This window comes from Muscardinus avellanarius, assembly GCF_963383645.1.
Source record: "Muscardinus avellanarius genome assembly, chromosome: 16".
Lineage (NCBI taxonomy): Eukaryota > Metazoa > Chordata > Mammalia > Rodentia > Gliridae > Muscardinus > Muscardinus avellanarius.
In genome coordinates, this window is record NC_137802.1 from 72,485,990 (window position 1) to 72,502,424 (window position 16,435).

A 16,435-nucleotide genomic window follows, 5' to 3' on the forward strand; every position below is an offset into this window, starting at 1 on the left:
CTTTCCTACCTCCGGGCTACACTCCCAGACCGATTTTATACTTTATTTAGAAACAGGGTCTCACTAAGTAGTTAAGGCTGGCTTCGAACCTATTCAATCCTACTACATCAACCTCCCGAATGCTGGGATTACAAGTGTGTGCCAATACGCCCAGCTCCCCAAGTGTCTTCTTGAAGAATAATTTTTTTTTTTTTTTGCAATGCTGGGGATGGAACCCAGGGGCATTCTACCTCTGAGCTATACCCTCAGCCCAATTTTTTTTCCTAATTTTTTTTTTTTTTTTTGATGGTACTGGGGGTGGAATCCAGGGGCATTCTACCTCTGAGCTATACCCCCAGCCCTATTTTTCTTTCTTTATTTTGAAACAGGGTCTAAGTGAATTACAAAGGAGTTCACTAAGTAGCTGAGGCTGGCCTCAAACCGTAATCCTCCTATCGCAGCCTCCTAAATGCTGGGATTACAAGCGTGCGCCACCACGCCGGCTAACACTGATGAATTGTGACTATGTGTACTTATTAACCGCCTGGCTCACAACCCTGTTCAAGTCCTCGCTGCCTGCCACGCTCAGGTCTACGGCTAAGACTCTGCCATCCTCCCTTCGAGCGAGACCTGTGCGCTGTGACCGACGGAGCGAAGGCCGCCCAGGACCACAAGCGAGTTACTAGAAAGCTGGTGGCACCTTGAGAAAAACAAACAAAAGAGCTCGTGGGGAATTTTTAAACATTTAATGAAAAAATTAGCAATGCATTATTTACATGTGGGTAAGAAAAGATGGGAGACCCCCAGGGCTCTTCTAGGCCGGCTGGAAGAAGAGCTCACACTAAACTCGTCAACTCCCGAACATCTCCAGACAGGACCGCAGGACAGGCCGCAGCTCGGCCCAGCAGAGGAGCGCCGACTCAGATCAGATCCGCAACTGCAAAGAAGGCGAGCGGAATAAGCAGAATGCTAACAGCAGCAGTGCCGACCACGCAACACAGACGGGAACGTGCACGCTCAGCCGGGCTCGCGCCGGCGCCCCTCACCGTTCATGGGCATCTCGTCGATCTGCGTGGAGTAGTACTGCTCGATGTCCCTGAGGATGCGGATGTCGTCATTCTTCACAAAGTTGATGGCCACGCCCTTTCTGCCATACCGCCCCGACCGTCCGATTCTTCAAACAGAACAGAACCACTGAGCAAACACAGCCAGAGGCCCCAGCGACCCTCCGCACGGGGCAGGGAGGCCGGGAGGCTCACCTGTGTATGTACAGCTCTCTGTTGTTGGGCAGGTCGTAGTTGATGATGAGGGACACCTGAGGGACGTCCAGCCCCCGGGCCCAGACGTCTGTGGAAATGAGCACTCGGCTGCAGAAAGAGGCGCAGAGGTGTGAGGCGGCCCGCCCCCCGCTCAGAGTCAGCGGTCAGGTAACCCAGGCCATGTGCTCTGGTTAGAGACGCGTCCTTTAGGGAGTGAGTGGTCAGGTAACCCACACCATGTGCTCTGGTTAAAGAGACGCGTCCACTAGTAACTTGCCTCAAGTCAGTCCGTTATCAGTCAATGGAAGAAAAGGAAAAAACTTCTGCCTAGAGAAAGGCAGTCAACGGCAAAGCACTGGCCTTGGTTCAGTGACAGGCCCACGTCCTCCCAGCCCCCGGCAGACACACGGCAGAGAAGCGGAGCACGGAGACGCGGCCTCTGAGCCCGATGTGCTCCAGGTGAGTCCCAGGACTGCAGGTGCGGTGTGAAAGGTACTAAACACAGGACCGTTTAGTACTGCTGAGCACTGGAACGCCACGGTGGGCTGGCAGACACTAAGAATGACCTGCACCTGCTCCTCCTCTCCGCCTACACCAACGCGGTTACTAGGAAACTTTAGATCACAGTAGCTGGACGCTTGCTTCCCAGGGCAGCGCCAGAGGTGCCCAAGCAGGTAACACGAGGCAGGGAAGTTGAGACCAGGGCCTCGCTGCCCGCAACCCCCAGCTCAGGCCCAGAGGGAGCGACAATGCGCCTGCCCAGTGCCCGAAGACAAAGGCAGGGAGCCCTGAAGTCTACGAACGCCCACTGGAGACAGAAGGAAATCCACATCAGACACAGCAGAGCAACAACTCCCAAATGCAAAACACAAAACCCAACCCAGAGAGCGCCTGAGAACAGACACCTGCCTGTGACCAGGATCCCAGCTACTCGGAGGCCAAGGCAGGACTCTGCCACGCTCAAGGCCAGCCTGGGCACCTGGGCGTCTGTCCCAAAGAAAAAACAAAGCCAGGGTGGTGTTGCACCTCTGTAATCCCAACACTTGGAAGGCTGAGACAGGAAAATCACAGGTTAGAAGCCAGCGCACAGTAACTCAGTGAGGTCAAAATAAAAAAACCCCAGTACTGCCAAAAAAGGGGGGACAAACACCTTCAAGAAGAGGCGTGAATCCGGCTGACAGCGACGGTAAGGCCCACAGCCCAGCTCCCCAGGAGGCTGAGGATGGGCTGGGCACAGGGGACCTCCTTCTAGTGAAGGCCGCTGACCCCTCAGCGGGCACGCCCGGGGCCGCCGCTCCTCCAGAGTCGCAGGGAGGACGGTGCCAGCCCAGGACGGCCACACACACAAAGGGTACTCCACACAGAGCGCGCAGCACCGGGGCAGCTCACCACCCCTGCGCCAGAGGAGGCGGGACCCACCTGGCGCCCGAGCGGAACTCCTTCATGATGGACTCCCGCTCCTTCTGCGGCATGTCCCCGTGCATCGACGACACCGTGAAGTTGGCTTCCCGCATCTTTTCCGTCAGCCAGTCAACCTACAAAGCCAAGCAGCGGGTGCAACTGGGCGCGCCCAGAGCCACGTCCTCACGGCTTTGCCCCCATTTCGTGCAGAGCCAGCACGATCCCCACAACCGCTGCTGGCTCTCAGGCTCTCCCTGGCCAGGCGGCCCGCCCAGCCAGAGGGCCTAGTCCTCCTGTTCCTTACTTAGAAAGCAATGTGTCTGACGTTCTCGTCTGAAATCTAAATTCACATCTCTTTTGGAACACAGCGCAGCTCCTCTTCCTGCGCCAGACTCTAAGTTCTCCACTCTGCCCGCCAGCAACACCCGGGACCTCAACCTCCGCGGGCCCGTCTACCGAAGCCAGACACTGAATCCTCAGGGCCGGGACCGCCATCAATATATACATCTCACACACACACACACACACACACACTCCACACACACACACACCACACATACACACACACCACACATACACACACGCACACACACACATGCACGTGCCCGCCCCTCCCCCCCCTCTCTCAAGCTGGAATCTGTAGCCCAGGCTGGCTCTTGCCCTCAAGCGATCCTCCTGCCTCAGCTTCCCAAAGAGTTGAGACCACAGCTGCATGGCACCGCGCCTGGCCCAGCACTGATATTTTGGGCTAAGCCAGGGTGCCCATTCACAGTGCGCGGTTGCCACACACGAACCGTAGAACACTAAGCCTGAAAGACACCCGCCTGCTCTTCAGAGGACGGCCGTGGCCGAGCCCCACCTTCCGCTTGGTGTTGCAGAAGATGACCGCCTGCGTGATGGTCAGCGTGTCGTAGAGGTCACACAGCGTGTCGAACTTCCACTCCTCTCTCTCCACCGCCACGAAGAACTGCTTGATGCCTTCCAGGGTCAGCTCGTCACTGTGGACGGAGACGCGCTCCACTGCACACCACGCCTCCCTGGACGCGGCCCTGCCCCGGCCACACCGCCTACGTGGCCCCCGCTCTGCCACTTGGGAGTTTACATGTTTCAACGTTTAACAACTACCCTCCCCAAACAGATGATTTTGTTACTTTTGGTGCTAGAGATTGAACCTAGGGGCATCCTACCTCCACTATACTCCTGGCCCTTTGGAATTTGGACCAGGATCTCACCAAGTTGCTGAGGCCGGCCTCAAATCTATAATCCTCCGGTCTCAGCCTCACATGCACTGGAATTGGCTGTGCCACCATGCCCAGGCGCTCTGAATCGACTCTACAAAGCACACTTATAATGACTGAGTACTAAGAGCTCTTTTTTAATTTGGAACTACTGGGTCGGAGGATTCTAAAAGCCGGGCCTGGTTCCAGTGGCTTTCGCCCACGGGAACGAGAGGCCGCACCTACCGCTTCACCAGGATGCGGATGGGGTCCGTCATGAACTTGTTGGTCATCTCCAGGATCTCGTGTGGCAGCGTGGCACTGATGAGGACCACCTGCGTGGCTGGAGGCAGGTACCTGTACACATCGTAGATCTGCTCCTTGAAGCCTGGGAGGACAGGGCAGGCGGGCTACTGGGGCGGCCCGCAGGGACGCGCGCTGCCTACTCTGGCGGACCGTGTCTAGCCAGAGAGGCCTGTGGCTTCAGATCAAGCTCACCCACATACTGTTTCCCTGCCCCCAACCGACATGGCACTGCGTAGTCCACCTCGGCCGGCTGTGACGGTCGCACAGCCCCTGCCCTGACGGCCAGAAGCAGGAGTGGCATGTGCAAGCCAGCCGAGGCACGGCTGCTGTCCACAAAGCCGGCCGAAGCATGGCTTCTGCCCACAAAGCCGGCCAAGGCACGGCTGCTGTCCACAAAGCCAGCCCCACTCAAACCCAGAAGCTTCATTAGCTACGTGTTTGAGCTGCGCGTGGCGAGAGCAAAGAACTGCGCCCGTAGGAAACGGCCGCTCCTCTGACCTTTATTCAACATCTCGTCAGCCTCGTCCAAAACCAACATCTTGATAGCCCGGGTCCTCAAACTTCTACGGCGAATCATATCTACAAAATTAAAAGTTCAGAGTCATGGCAGGCGCCAGGGTAAGAGTAAGCCACTGCAACCGGTCCTCCGGCTCCTCCCTCCGCACCTCCCAACCCGGCTGCAGAGGCCCACCACACGGCACGCCGAACCCAAAGGCCGCGCGGCCCCGGCGCCTCTCCAAATACCACCCGCAGCGGTCTCTACAACGAGCACGCTCACCAAAGACACGGCCGGGTGTGCCCGCCACGACATGCTGCCCGTAGTCCAGCTTCCTGATGTCCTCGCCCACGTTGGTGCCCCCGATGCATGCGTGGCACTGGACGTTCATGTAGTCTCCCAGCGCGAGCAGGCCCTGGCACGAGGGAAGCACAGGCTGACGCCGGGCCGGCACTGCGGCAGACGCAGCTCAACCGCCCAGAAACCAGGGCCGCGTCTATCCCAGCTTAAAGTGACCGCTATCAACTGTTCCACTATGCCCCAAACGACAACACTCTCTTCCTTTCTGCACCAAAACAAAGTTAATTTTGCTCATTTCTCATTACAAAAGCAATATACAATTACAGAACAATCAGGAAGGAGCACACATACGTAATTCCTAATCCTAAGTACCCAAGACAACATCAGCAACAAGTACAGACAGCCTTCTAAAATATATACAATGTAAGTATACAACAGTTATTGTATGAGTTTTTTGTTGGAAACATCAAAAATTCAAAAACAAATTTGAAAGCATACAAGCTGCAGGGGAGTGCCGTAACCAGCCATTCATATGGCATATATTGACTCTTGGCAAAACGTTAAGGATTGGTTGCCCAGCACGTGTGAAGCTCTCTGGGTATGGTAGCCAGCACCAAAAGGAAAAAAGAAATCAGGGAAAACCTTTTGAGGAAATGGAAAGAGCGTCTCTTAACTCGGTCGGTCGGTGTTACAGCCGAACCTGAAAGCGAGCGGCGAGCGCGGCAGGCGCCCTCGGGCTGTCTCACCTTCTGAATCTGCACAGCTAACTCTCTTGTTGGAGCCAAGATCAAAGCTTGGGTTTCTCGAACCTGTAATCAGAAAGAGTCCTCGGTAGTTTCAAGGTGGACAACAGGAATTCACACTCGGGTCTACGTCCCATATCGTCGCGCGCTGGCTACACTTCTGACCGCCAACGAGGCTGGCGATCTCAGTGCTAGTGGTGTTAACTGCGGCAGCACTTGAGATACCAGTCAGGATTCTCGTGTGCACACAAGAACTTCCTCTAAGTAAAAAACCTCCCAGTTTAGACAAGAAGGAATTTACCGCAGGGTTTGCGTCAGCTCTAATATTAGTGTGCAGCTACGATTCTCTTTAAAATGCGGAGCCAGTCCCAGCACGGAATTTAAAAGACTGAGCCCATTGACCGCTGCGTTACGGATACAGCAGGCCCTCCTAGGGCCGAAGGGTGCGTGGAGCGGCAGTCACCTGGATGTCCAGACACTGGAGCACTGAAATGCTGAAGGTGGCCGTCTTGCCGGTGCCGGACTGGGACCTGTTCAAGAAAGCAGGCGGCGGGGTCAGAGGGAGGGCGAGGGGAAGCCGCTCTTCCCACGCCGCCGCGGCCCCCCTCGCCCGGCACCTTCACCTCCCGCCCTCAGACCTTCTCTGCCCTGTCTCCACCGACACTGAGACCTGCTGGACAGAGGCTGCCCCAGCGCCCTAACTTTAAACTCTGCAGGCGGAGAAGACAGGAGATGTGGCTTCTGTATCGGCCAATCTGACTTCAGCAGGTGTTACATAGATGGCGCAAAGAGAAGAGCCTTTAAACAAACACAATTGTTTCTAAGATTTTGGGACTAAAACTGTCCTCCAAAAACTTTTTTTTTTTTTTTTTTTTGGTGGTACTAGGGGTGGAACCCAGAGGCTTTCTACCTCCGGGCTATACTCCCAGACCTTTTTTATATTTTATTTGGAAACAGGGTCTCACTAAGTTGCTGAAAGCCTCACTAAGTAGCTGAGGCTGGCTTCAAACCCATGCGATCCTCCTGTCTCAGCCTCCCAAGCGCAGGGATTACAAGCATGCGCCACCACGCCCGGCCTCCAAAAACTTTTTATATATAATTTTTTTTATTTTGGGGGGAAGGTGGGGATTAATTTTGTGGGTGCTCTGCCATTACGCTATACCTCTACCCTATTAATTAATTAATTTATTTATTTATTCATTTATTTATTGGTGGTACTGGGGTTCCTGGAAGCCCTTCTACCTCCGGGCTACACTCCCACGGGCTACACTCCCAGTCCTATTTTATACTTTTTAATGTAGAAACAAGGTCTCTTAAGCTACGGGGCTGGCTTCGAACCTGTACGATCCTCCTGTCTCCGCCTCCCAAGCACGGGGATTACAAGCATGCGCAACCACGCCCGGCTACCGTTTTTTATTTTGAAACAGAATTTCACTAAGTTACTGCATACTAGCCTCAAACCTGCCACACTCCTGTCTCCCGAGTCCTGGGATTACAGGCTTGGTTCACCATGCCCGGCTTCAAGGAGTCTTTTTAAAAATAGGTAACTAAAAGCTGAGTGTGGTAGCACACACTTGTAATCCAAGTACTCAGGAGGCGGAGACAGGAGGATCACAAGTTCACGGCCAGCCTCGGCTACTGAGTGAGACTCTGCAACTTAGTGAGACTCTATTTCCACATATAGAATAAAAAAATAGGGCTGGTGTGGAGCTCAGAGGTAGAATGCCCCTGGGTTCAACCTCCAGTACCACACACACACACAAATAAATAAATAAAAATAGGCAAATAGAGCCCAGCATGGTGGCACACAGTAATCCCAGCTGCTCAGGAGGCTGAGGCAGGAGGATTGCAAGATCAAGGCCCACCCAAGCAACTTGGCAAGACCCTGTCTCAAAACAAAAAAAATAAAAAGGGCCAAGGCACAGCCGAGTCGCGGAGCACTCACCTCCCATGCACGAAGCCCCGGGTTCCATCCCGGCCACCAGCACCACACGCAAGGAGAGAGAAGGAGGCACACGCAAACTAGACTGTCAAGTGAGAGTGTAACCCGCCGTCCACAGCCGAGGACAGCTAAGCAGAGCCGGCTAATCAAAGCGCCCTCTGGCGAGGGACACAGAGGCAGGACACGCCAAAGCCCTGACGGAGGTGAAAGAACAAGCCGGCCCGCACCTGGGACAGACCCTGAGGAGGAGCGGGCGTGGTGGCCACTTACTGTGCGATCACGTCTCTCCCTTTAATTATCTGCTTGATGGCTCGCTGCTGGATGGCTGACGGCTTTTCAAAGCCTGCGAATAAAGACAGAAAAAAAAAATCGTCACCACCTGACAGCATTAAGACCACAGAGCCGAGGACACTGTGGTTGGCTTTTACAGCCAAGACGCCAGCACACCGCCCCGCAAACGCTCAAAGGAAGCTCCCAAGACCCAGGGCTAAGTGGGGTTTTGTCTTTTTTGCGTGTCTGGGGATGGAACCCAGCAGCATTCTACCTCCAGCCACACCCCCAGCCTTATTTTCTATTCTTTATTTTGAAACAAAGAACAAAGTCTCACTGAGTTGCAGAGGGCCTCACTAAGTAGCTGAGGCTGTCCTCCAACGATGATCCTCCAGTCTCAGCCCCCAAATGCTGGGATGACAAGCGTGCGCCAACCACGCCCAGCTCTTTTATTCTTTGAAAGCTTGTTTGGAGGTTCTAGTAGGGGAGCGCAACTACTCATATACCCTTCACCGAAGACCAGTCCCTCTCTATTCGGGAAGATCATCCTCCTGACCGAGTGCGCAGCTTCAGGGGACGCACATGGAACAGTGAGGGAGGAAGGGGACACCTGCCTAGCCAGCCAGGTCAGCCGAATCGACCCTGGCGATCAGTGGGGTGACAGATGTCACAGCCAGACTGCCTTCACAACCATTTCCTCTTTCTTTCTTTCTTTCTTTCTTTCTTTCTTTCTTTCTTTCTTTCTGGGTCTGGGGATGGAACCCAGGGGCATTTGACCTCCGAGCTACACCCCCTGCCCTATTTTTTTATTCTTTATTTTGAAACCAGGTCTCACTGAGTTGCAAAGGGCCTCACTAAGTAGCTGAGGCTGTCTGTGAACCGCGATCCTCAGGTCTCAGCCTACCGAATGCTGGAATTACAAGCATGTGCCACCATGCCCATATTCTTTATTTTGAAGCAGGGTCTCAGTAAGTTGTGGAGGGCCTCACCAAGTAGCTGAGGCTGGCTGTGAATCTGTGATCCTTCTATTTCAGCCTCCAAAGTACTAGGATTATATGTGTGGCTCTGAATGGATTTTTCTTTCTTTTGTGGTACTGGGGATGGAACCCAGGGGCATTCTACCACCAAGCTACACCCCCAGCCCTATTTTTTATTCCTTATTATTACTTTGGGGTGGTGGTACTGGGGTTCCTGGAAACCCTTCTACCTCTGGGCTACACTTCCAGACCTATTTTATACTTTTTATTTTATTTTTTTGGTGGTACTGGGGGGTGGAACCCAGAGGCATTCTACCTCCGGGCTATACTCCCAGACCTTTTCTATATTTTATTTGGAAACAGGGTCTCACTAGGTTGCTGAGAGCCTCACTAAGTAGCTAAGGCTGGCTTCAAACCCATACGATCCTCCTGTCTCAGCCTCCCAAGTGCGGGGGGATTAATAGCGTGCGCCACCACGCCCGGCTACTTTTTTTTTTAAAACAGGGTCTCTTAAGCCAGCGAGGCTGGCTTCGAACCTGCGTGATCCTCCTGTCTCCACCTCCCAAGTGCGGGAATTACAAGTGTGCGCCACCACGCCCAGCTTATTCCTTATTTTTAAAAAGGGTCTCACTGAGTTGCAGAGGGCCTCACTAAGTAGCTGAGGCTGTCTGAGAATTATGATCCACCAATCTCAGCCTCCTGAACGCTGGGATTACAAGCATGCGCTACCACGCCTAGCTTCTGAATGGATTTTTATACTGACTAGCACGGGATATTGTCTGAAAAGACAAAAATCTCTAAAAAGGAAACATCAAGTTGAGAATAACCAGCTTGTGCTGGGTATGGTGGCGCAGACTTGTAATTCCAGTACTTGGGAGACTGAGACAGGAGGATCACAGGTTCAGAGCCAGCCTTGGCAACTTAGCAAGGTTCTCAGCAACCTAATGAGAGCCACATGAGAAATAAAATTGGGCCGGGGGAGTGTAGCTTGGAAGTAGAATGCCTCTAGGCTCAATCCCCAGTAACAACAACAACAACAACCCCCACCAGTTGTTGTTTTTTTTAATAAACAAGTTTTCTGGGCATGCAGAAATAAGCCCAGTGTTACTGTGCTCAGCCCTCTTGCTACTGGGTAGCAGGAAGCCCATGGGTCGTTCCTGTCGCCTACAGAGCACTTAACCTGTATGGCCAGAGAGGAGACAGCCTGACTCCTGAGGCAGCTGCAACTGCCTAGCAATCACTCCCTAGGGAGGGACGGGGCTTTTCTGAAGGACATGTGTTTTCCATGTAAACAAACAAAACTTTACATAAATATTATAACCTAATTATGTTAGTCTTTTAAAATGTAGCACAGTTCCCCATCTCCACACAAATGCAATTATCCGGGGGTTTAAACAAGCGCATGGGAGAAGGTAAAGGTGTTTGGGGGCAGGAGGACCTGGAGGGCCAAGCGGGCAGGCAGGGCCGGGCTTCGCGGGTTTCTTTTCACCTTCAGTACTCAGCGATTTCCTTTCACTCTGTCTCTGCTGACACCCACAAACCCACAACTGTTAGCTAAAGGGTGTCCGCGTCCTGGGCACTGAACACGACCCCGATGCCAATGACTCCCAATCTGTACATCCCCCATTACCACCTTCCCTGGTATCTAAACGTTACAGACAACTGCCTCCCCAACATCCCCCAACTGAACAGCTCACAGGCCTCTCACCAAGACAGCCATTCCAGTCTTGCCTCCCTCAAGGGCTGCCCACCACCCCAGGGCTCCCGCCCACCACTCACTTAATCCACCACCAAGCCTGTGGGCTTTATGCACGCCATCTCCCCTGAGACATCACCATCTTCCCTGGACCTGAGCAAGTCTCCCAACTCCTCTCCTGGCTCCTCTCACCCCAAATCCACACAGGAGAACAAGCCACTGAGACTGTAAGTCTGGCCGTGTCACTTTGGTGCTTAAGACCCTCCAGTAGTTTCCTACCGCATTTAGACGTGCACTCCACGTCCTTATCCCTGTCTCTGCAAACTGACTCCTGGGCTGCCGTGACTGGGCTTCTGCAAGCCCTTGACCAGCTGCTCCCTCTGCCCTGACTCTCCCCCCTCTTCTCGTCCTCAGATCAGCGTCTCCGCCTCCTGGGAGCCCCTCCTCTATCGGTTCTATTTCCCTCCTCTCCCAATCCCGCTCTCCTAAATCGCCAGCTACATGTTCTCCGTAGCAACCACCACCGCCTGAAGCAACCTTGGTTTGGTACTTTCCGCCTCCCAGATGAAACACGCTCCGTAAAGGAGCGCGGGGGTCTGGTTTACAGCGAAGCCCCCAGTGTCTGTCTCGAGCACGCCGTGGGTGCGAAGCAGTCATCGGTGGGACGAGTGACTGACGTGCCCGAACACTCTGCAGCCCCGACCCCCGCACGGGTGGTGATCGCGAGCCCGGGGCCGGGGTCACCGGTCATCGGCGCCCGGAGCCTCGCCCCGGGGCCCCGACGCCGGCCGGGGAGCAGCGGGTCGCCGGGCCAGGCCCCCGCCCGCGGCCCTGCGCGCCCCGGCCGGCCCGCGTCCACCCACCGTAGGCGTAGATGCCGCGCAGCAGGTCCTCCCGCAGCCCCATGGTGTCGAACGTGGGGGTCACGTCCACCTCTTCGCTGGTCTCGAACTCCACTTTGGTCATGTCCTCCTCTTTGAGCAGCCGCTTCCGCGCCGAGCCCGAGGTCGCCATCGTGGCCGTAGCCGCCATGATCCCGACTCCGCTAAGAGGAGAGCGCGCGCCGCCGCGAAAAGCGGAAGTAGGCCTGCGCCGCCGCCGTCGCCGGGCGGAAGTGACGTCAGCCACGCGCAAGCGCAGGACGAACGTGAGTGCGCCCGTCTGCGCGTGCGCCCTGGCCCGGGCTCCTCCTGAGAGGGGCGGGGCTTCTGTTCTCGCGTGACTTGGACTTCCCGCGAGAGGCGGGACTACAAGCTGCTATATAAACCAGGAGGCGGCACGTTCCTTTCATCTGCGGTGTAGGTTGGGTGGTGGCTGTGCGGTTTTCGCAGGTTGTTGCGCTGGGGCACCAAGAAAATGGCCAAGGGTCCCCCTGTCGGGCGCGGCGTCCACGGATCTGGCGGAGCGCGGGCTCCGAAGGCACAGGCTCGCTCGTTGGCGCGGTCCAGGCAGGTGACACCGCGCCGCCATGCAGCGCAGCCGCCCGCGTTGCCGTGGTAACCGCGGCGTCCAGGCTCTTGGAATTCGCGAGGGAGGGCGAGGCGGGAGACCCGTCCGAGCTCGGCGAGGTCAGGGCTCTGCCCGCCGCGCTGGTCTGGCTGTCCCGCAGAAGCGGTGACCCCGGTCGGGATGCCGTGGCCCCGGGGAGCGCGGCCAGGCGGGCACCGAGCCTGCCGCCCATGCTGGGCTTTCTGCAGTGCCTGTCCACACCCCGGCCGAGTTGCCTGTGGGCCGGCCTTCCGCCCTTGGTGCTCGGCTCACGCTGGGGAGTCGTGCTTTCACCTCTGGGAAGTTCTACCCCACCCATGGCCTGCTCGGGCTTTTGTTTTTGATTTATTATTGGCCTGGCCGTTTTGGTTTTCTAGTGCTGGAGATGGGACCCAAGGCCTCACTCATACTAAATAAGCGCTCTGTCACTGAGCGGCCTCCTAACCCTCGGAACATGGCATTTCTCCTTGCTGTTTGCCCAACAATTCTTTGTTTTAATTCTGGTACTGGGGGTTGAACCCAGGGGCATTCTACCTCCAAGCTACACCCCAGCTTTGTGTGTGTGTGTGTGTGTGTGTGTGTGTGTGTGTGTGTGTGTGTTTATATATTTATCTGGTACTGGGGATGGAACCCAGGTGGCATTCTAGCTCTGAGCTACACCCCCAGCCCTATTTTTGTTTTAAAATAAAGTCTCGTCAAGTTGCTGAGACCCTCACTAAATTGCTGAGGCAGGCCTTAAACCTGAACTTCTGTCTCGGCTTTCCAAGTGCTGGGATTACAGGCATGCGCCACCACATTTAGCTTTCCATACCTAGTTTTTTTCTTTTTCTTTCATTTTACTTTTCTGTGTGTGTGTGTGTGTGTGTGTGTGTGTGTGTGTGTGTGTGTGTGTGTGTGTTACTAGGGATGAAACCTAGGGGCATTCTACCTCTGGGCTACATTCCCAGACCCATTTTATACTTTATTTGGAAACAGGGTCTCACTAAGTTGCTGAGAGCCTCACTAAGTAGCTGAGGCTGGCTTCGAACCTGCGCGATCCTCCTGTCTCAGCCTCCCACGTACTGGGATTACAAACGTGCACCACCATGCCCAGCTCCTATTTCATTTTTTATTTTGAGACATGGTCTTGCTAAATTGCAAAGGCTTGCCTTAAGCCTGCAGATCCTCCTGTCTCAATCTCCTGAGTACTGGGATTTCAGGCATACACCACCACACCCACACACCCCTGTCATACTTTTTATTCTTTATTTTGAAACAGGATCTCACAGCCTGGCGTGGTGGCGCACGCTTGTAATCCCCGCGCTTGGGAGGCAGAGACAGGAGGATCGCACAGGTTCGGAGCCAGCCTCATGCGCTGGCTTAGGAGACCCTGTTTCCAAATAAAAATGTAAAAATAGGTCTGGGAGTGTAGCCCGGAGATAGAAGGGCTTCCAGAACCCCAGTACCACCCAAAAAATAAATAAAATATAAAAATAAAATGAAACAGGATCTCACTAAGTCAGGGAGGGCCTAAGTAGCAGAGGTTGGCTGCAAACCTGCGATGCTCCTATCTCAGCCTCCCAAGTACTGGGATTACAAGTGTGTGCCACCATGCCTGGGTTTGTTTTGTTTTGTTGTTCTTGTAGCACTGGAGATTGAACCCAGGGGCATTCTACCTCAGAGGTACACCCCAGGCCTGTTTTATTTTTTGTTTTGAAATATAGTCTCACTAACTTGCAGAGGGCCTCAAAAGTTGCTGAGACTGCACTTGAACCTGGAATCCTGTCTCAGCCTCCCAAGTACTGGAACTACAAGCATGTGCCACCATATCCAGTTTATTTTTTATTGTTTATTTACTTATGTATTTATTTTTGTGGTACTTGGGATAGAACCCAGGGGCCTTCTGTTTGGAAACAGTCTCACTAAGTTACTAAGAGCTTTAGTAAGTTGCTGAGACTGCCCTCCTGTCTCAGCCTCCCAAGTACTGGGATTACAGCCATGCACCACCACATCCAGCTTTATTTTTTTATTTTGAAATAGGGTCTCACCAAATTGTAGAGGGCCTCGCTAAGTAGCTGAGGCTGACTGTGAACCTGCAATTCTCATGTCTCAGCCTCCCAAGTACTGGAATTACAAACTGGTCACCACATTTCTTACTGTAGCTATGTGATTCAAAGGCCGTTATTTTGTTTAATGATTATTAAGCAATTAATACTGTAGTTAGTAGGGTATTGAGAACACGCGATAGTCATGTGTCCTGTTTGTTAAGACATTTGCTCTGTGTAGCTGTGCTATACATCAACATCTTTTTTTTTTTTTTTGCAGGTCTAGGGAAGGAAGCCAGGGGCATTCAACCTCTGAGCTACACCCCCTGCCCTATTTTTTTATTCTTTATTTTGAAACAGTCTCACTAAGTTGCAGAGGGCCTCACTAAGTAGCTGAGGCCGGCCACAAACCGCGATCCTCCGGTCTCAGCCTCCCGAATGCTGGGATTACAGGCAAGCATGTGCCACCATGCCCAGCTACATAAACATCTTAAAAAGCAAGAATGTCCGTCCCACCAGCTCAGTAGTCAGTACGCAAGTTCACTGCTGGAGCGACCAGATTAATTTCAGTTCTCATCTTCGGGAGCCTTAATTACCACTTCCTATTTTACTGATGAGAACTAGGCCCAGTCTACTAAGCCAAAGTGACTGCGAAGTTCCCTGCGCAGTGTCTTGGTGTGGCTTGTCGGCCTGGGCTCTGCACCCCTGGGCTCCTGGGTTGGACAGGTGCATTACACTTCAGCATCCTCTCTGCCACCAGCACCCCACTTCCAGTGCTCTTTATATTTTGGGGAGGGGCTGTCTGTTTAGTTCTCCCTTGTTCTTCCTAACACATGGTAGTTGCTCAGTCTAGCTGCTGGCTTGCTCACTGGCTGTCCAGGACACAAGGGAGGGCCACAGGACATTGTCCTGGCCAGGCAGGAGCAGGCTCTGGGGAGACGAGCAGTGGAGGGCTGCCCCTCCCGGGAGCCCACCTGTCTCTCTTCCTGTACCCACACTTGCTCCTGGAATCAGAGTGAAGGTCAGGATGGCTGGTGTCTAGGAGCAGAGGGGCCTCGGGCAGTGTGGCTGAGCTGGGCTCCCAGAGACTGTCCCCAAGGGAGGCCTCTGCTACAAGATCCCGCCCACCACGGGCATCAAAGGCTGGACTTTGTTCCTTTCTAGCACAGGCCTCTAAACTTACCTTATGAAGTGCCGCTGGACCCGCCTTGCTGCAGACCCAACTCCTGGCCCCCGCAGCAAGTCCCGGGAGCTGCTGCACCTCTGCGCAGGCGCGGGATTCAGTAGAGGCGCCTGCCCTCCCAGTTTTTGGGTTCCAGAGGAACCAAAACCCACACATAAGGTAATTGTAGGTTGTATAATTACAGGAATGCAAATAAACAAAGTGGGAAAAGGTACCGGAAGCCGGGCATGGCGGCGCACGCTTGTAATCCCAGCATTCGGGAGGCTGAGACTGGAGGATCCGATCCGTGGCCAGCCTCAGCTACTTAGTGAGACCCTTTGCAACTCAGCGAGACCCTGTTTCAGAATAAAGAATAAAAAATAGGGCTTGGGGTTGTAGCGCGGAGGTAGAATGCCCCTGAGTTCCATCCCCAGTACTGAAAAAAAAAAAAAAAGGTACTGGGTTGCTGATTTACCTGGGGGCTGCAGGAAGTGTTACCCGAGTGGAGGTGTCCACGTGACACCCACAGAGTGTGTCCATTGAAGGGTGGTGACTGCCAAGGCCCTGGACACCGAGGGCTGGGAGGTCAGGGTGATTGCAAGGGGGGAGGCGGGAGGAAGATCCGAGCAGGAAACGGACCAGAAGGGGTTAACAGACCGTGCCCTGGAGTTTGAATGCGTCTCGGTGCCACAGGGCCCTCTGCGTGGTCTGGCTTAGGGAGGGGGCACGAGTTCCGAAGCGGGGTTTAGAGAGCTGTCCCAGCTGCAGGGAGAAGCTGGACCGGAGGCAGAGGTGGCAGCTGACTAGGTAGACATGGCGACTGGAGGGATGAGGATGTTTTGGGAAGAGATGGACGGGCTGACCTGTCAGCTGATGGGTTTCTGGCGAGAGCAGCTGGGCGTCTTGGCAGGGGATGGGAAGCGCCGGAAGTCCAGTGGCAGGAGCAAAACCCACCGGCCGGACCTGCGCATGTGCGCCCAGTGCACAGCAGCACAGCCCACGCCAGCCAGGGGCTCCAGGAGGCAGTCACTCAACCAGGGGCGGTGGCTGTGCAATGGACTACCACACGGCCATGAACAGGAGTGGTGCGCTGCGCTTGCTCCAGTGTGGATGAGCTCAAGAACAGATGCCCAGAGGGAGAAGCCAGACACAGGCCACGAGACGAGTCCGTGTGT

General features: G+C 54.4%; 1 protein-coding gene across 1 annotated transcript; it reads right to left on the reverse strand.

Moving 5' to 3' along the window:
* Window positions 1-996: 996 nt before the first annotated feature.
* Window positions 997-11,618, reverse strand: EIF4A3 (eukaryotic translation initiation factor 4A3; the record flags this gene model as incomplete). The annotated part of the gene is made up of 11 exons (XM_080714154.1): window positions 997-1,153; window positions 1,239-1,346; window positions 2,658-2,773; window positions 3,499-3,637; window positions 4,103-4,244; window positions 4,661-4,741; window positions 4,941-5,073; window positions 5,705-5,767; window positions 6,165-6,231; window positions 7,914-7,986; window positions 11,450-11,618. The coding sequence occupies 11 exons, from the start codon at window positions 11,616-11,618 to the stop codon at window positions 997-999; spliced, it is 1,248 nt and encodes a 415-aa protein (XP_080570280.1).
* Window positions 11,619-16,435: the final 4,817 nt, after the last annotated feature.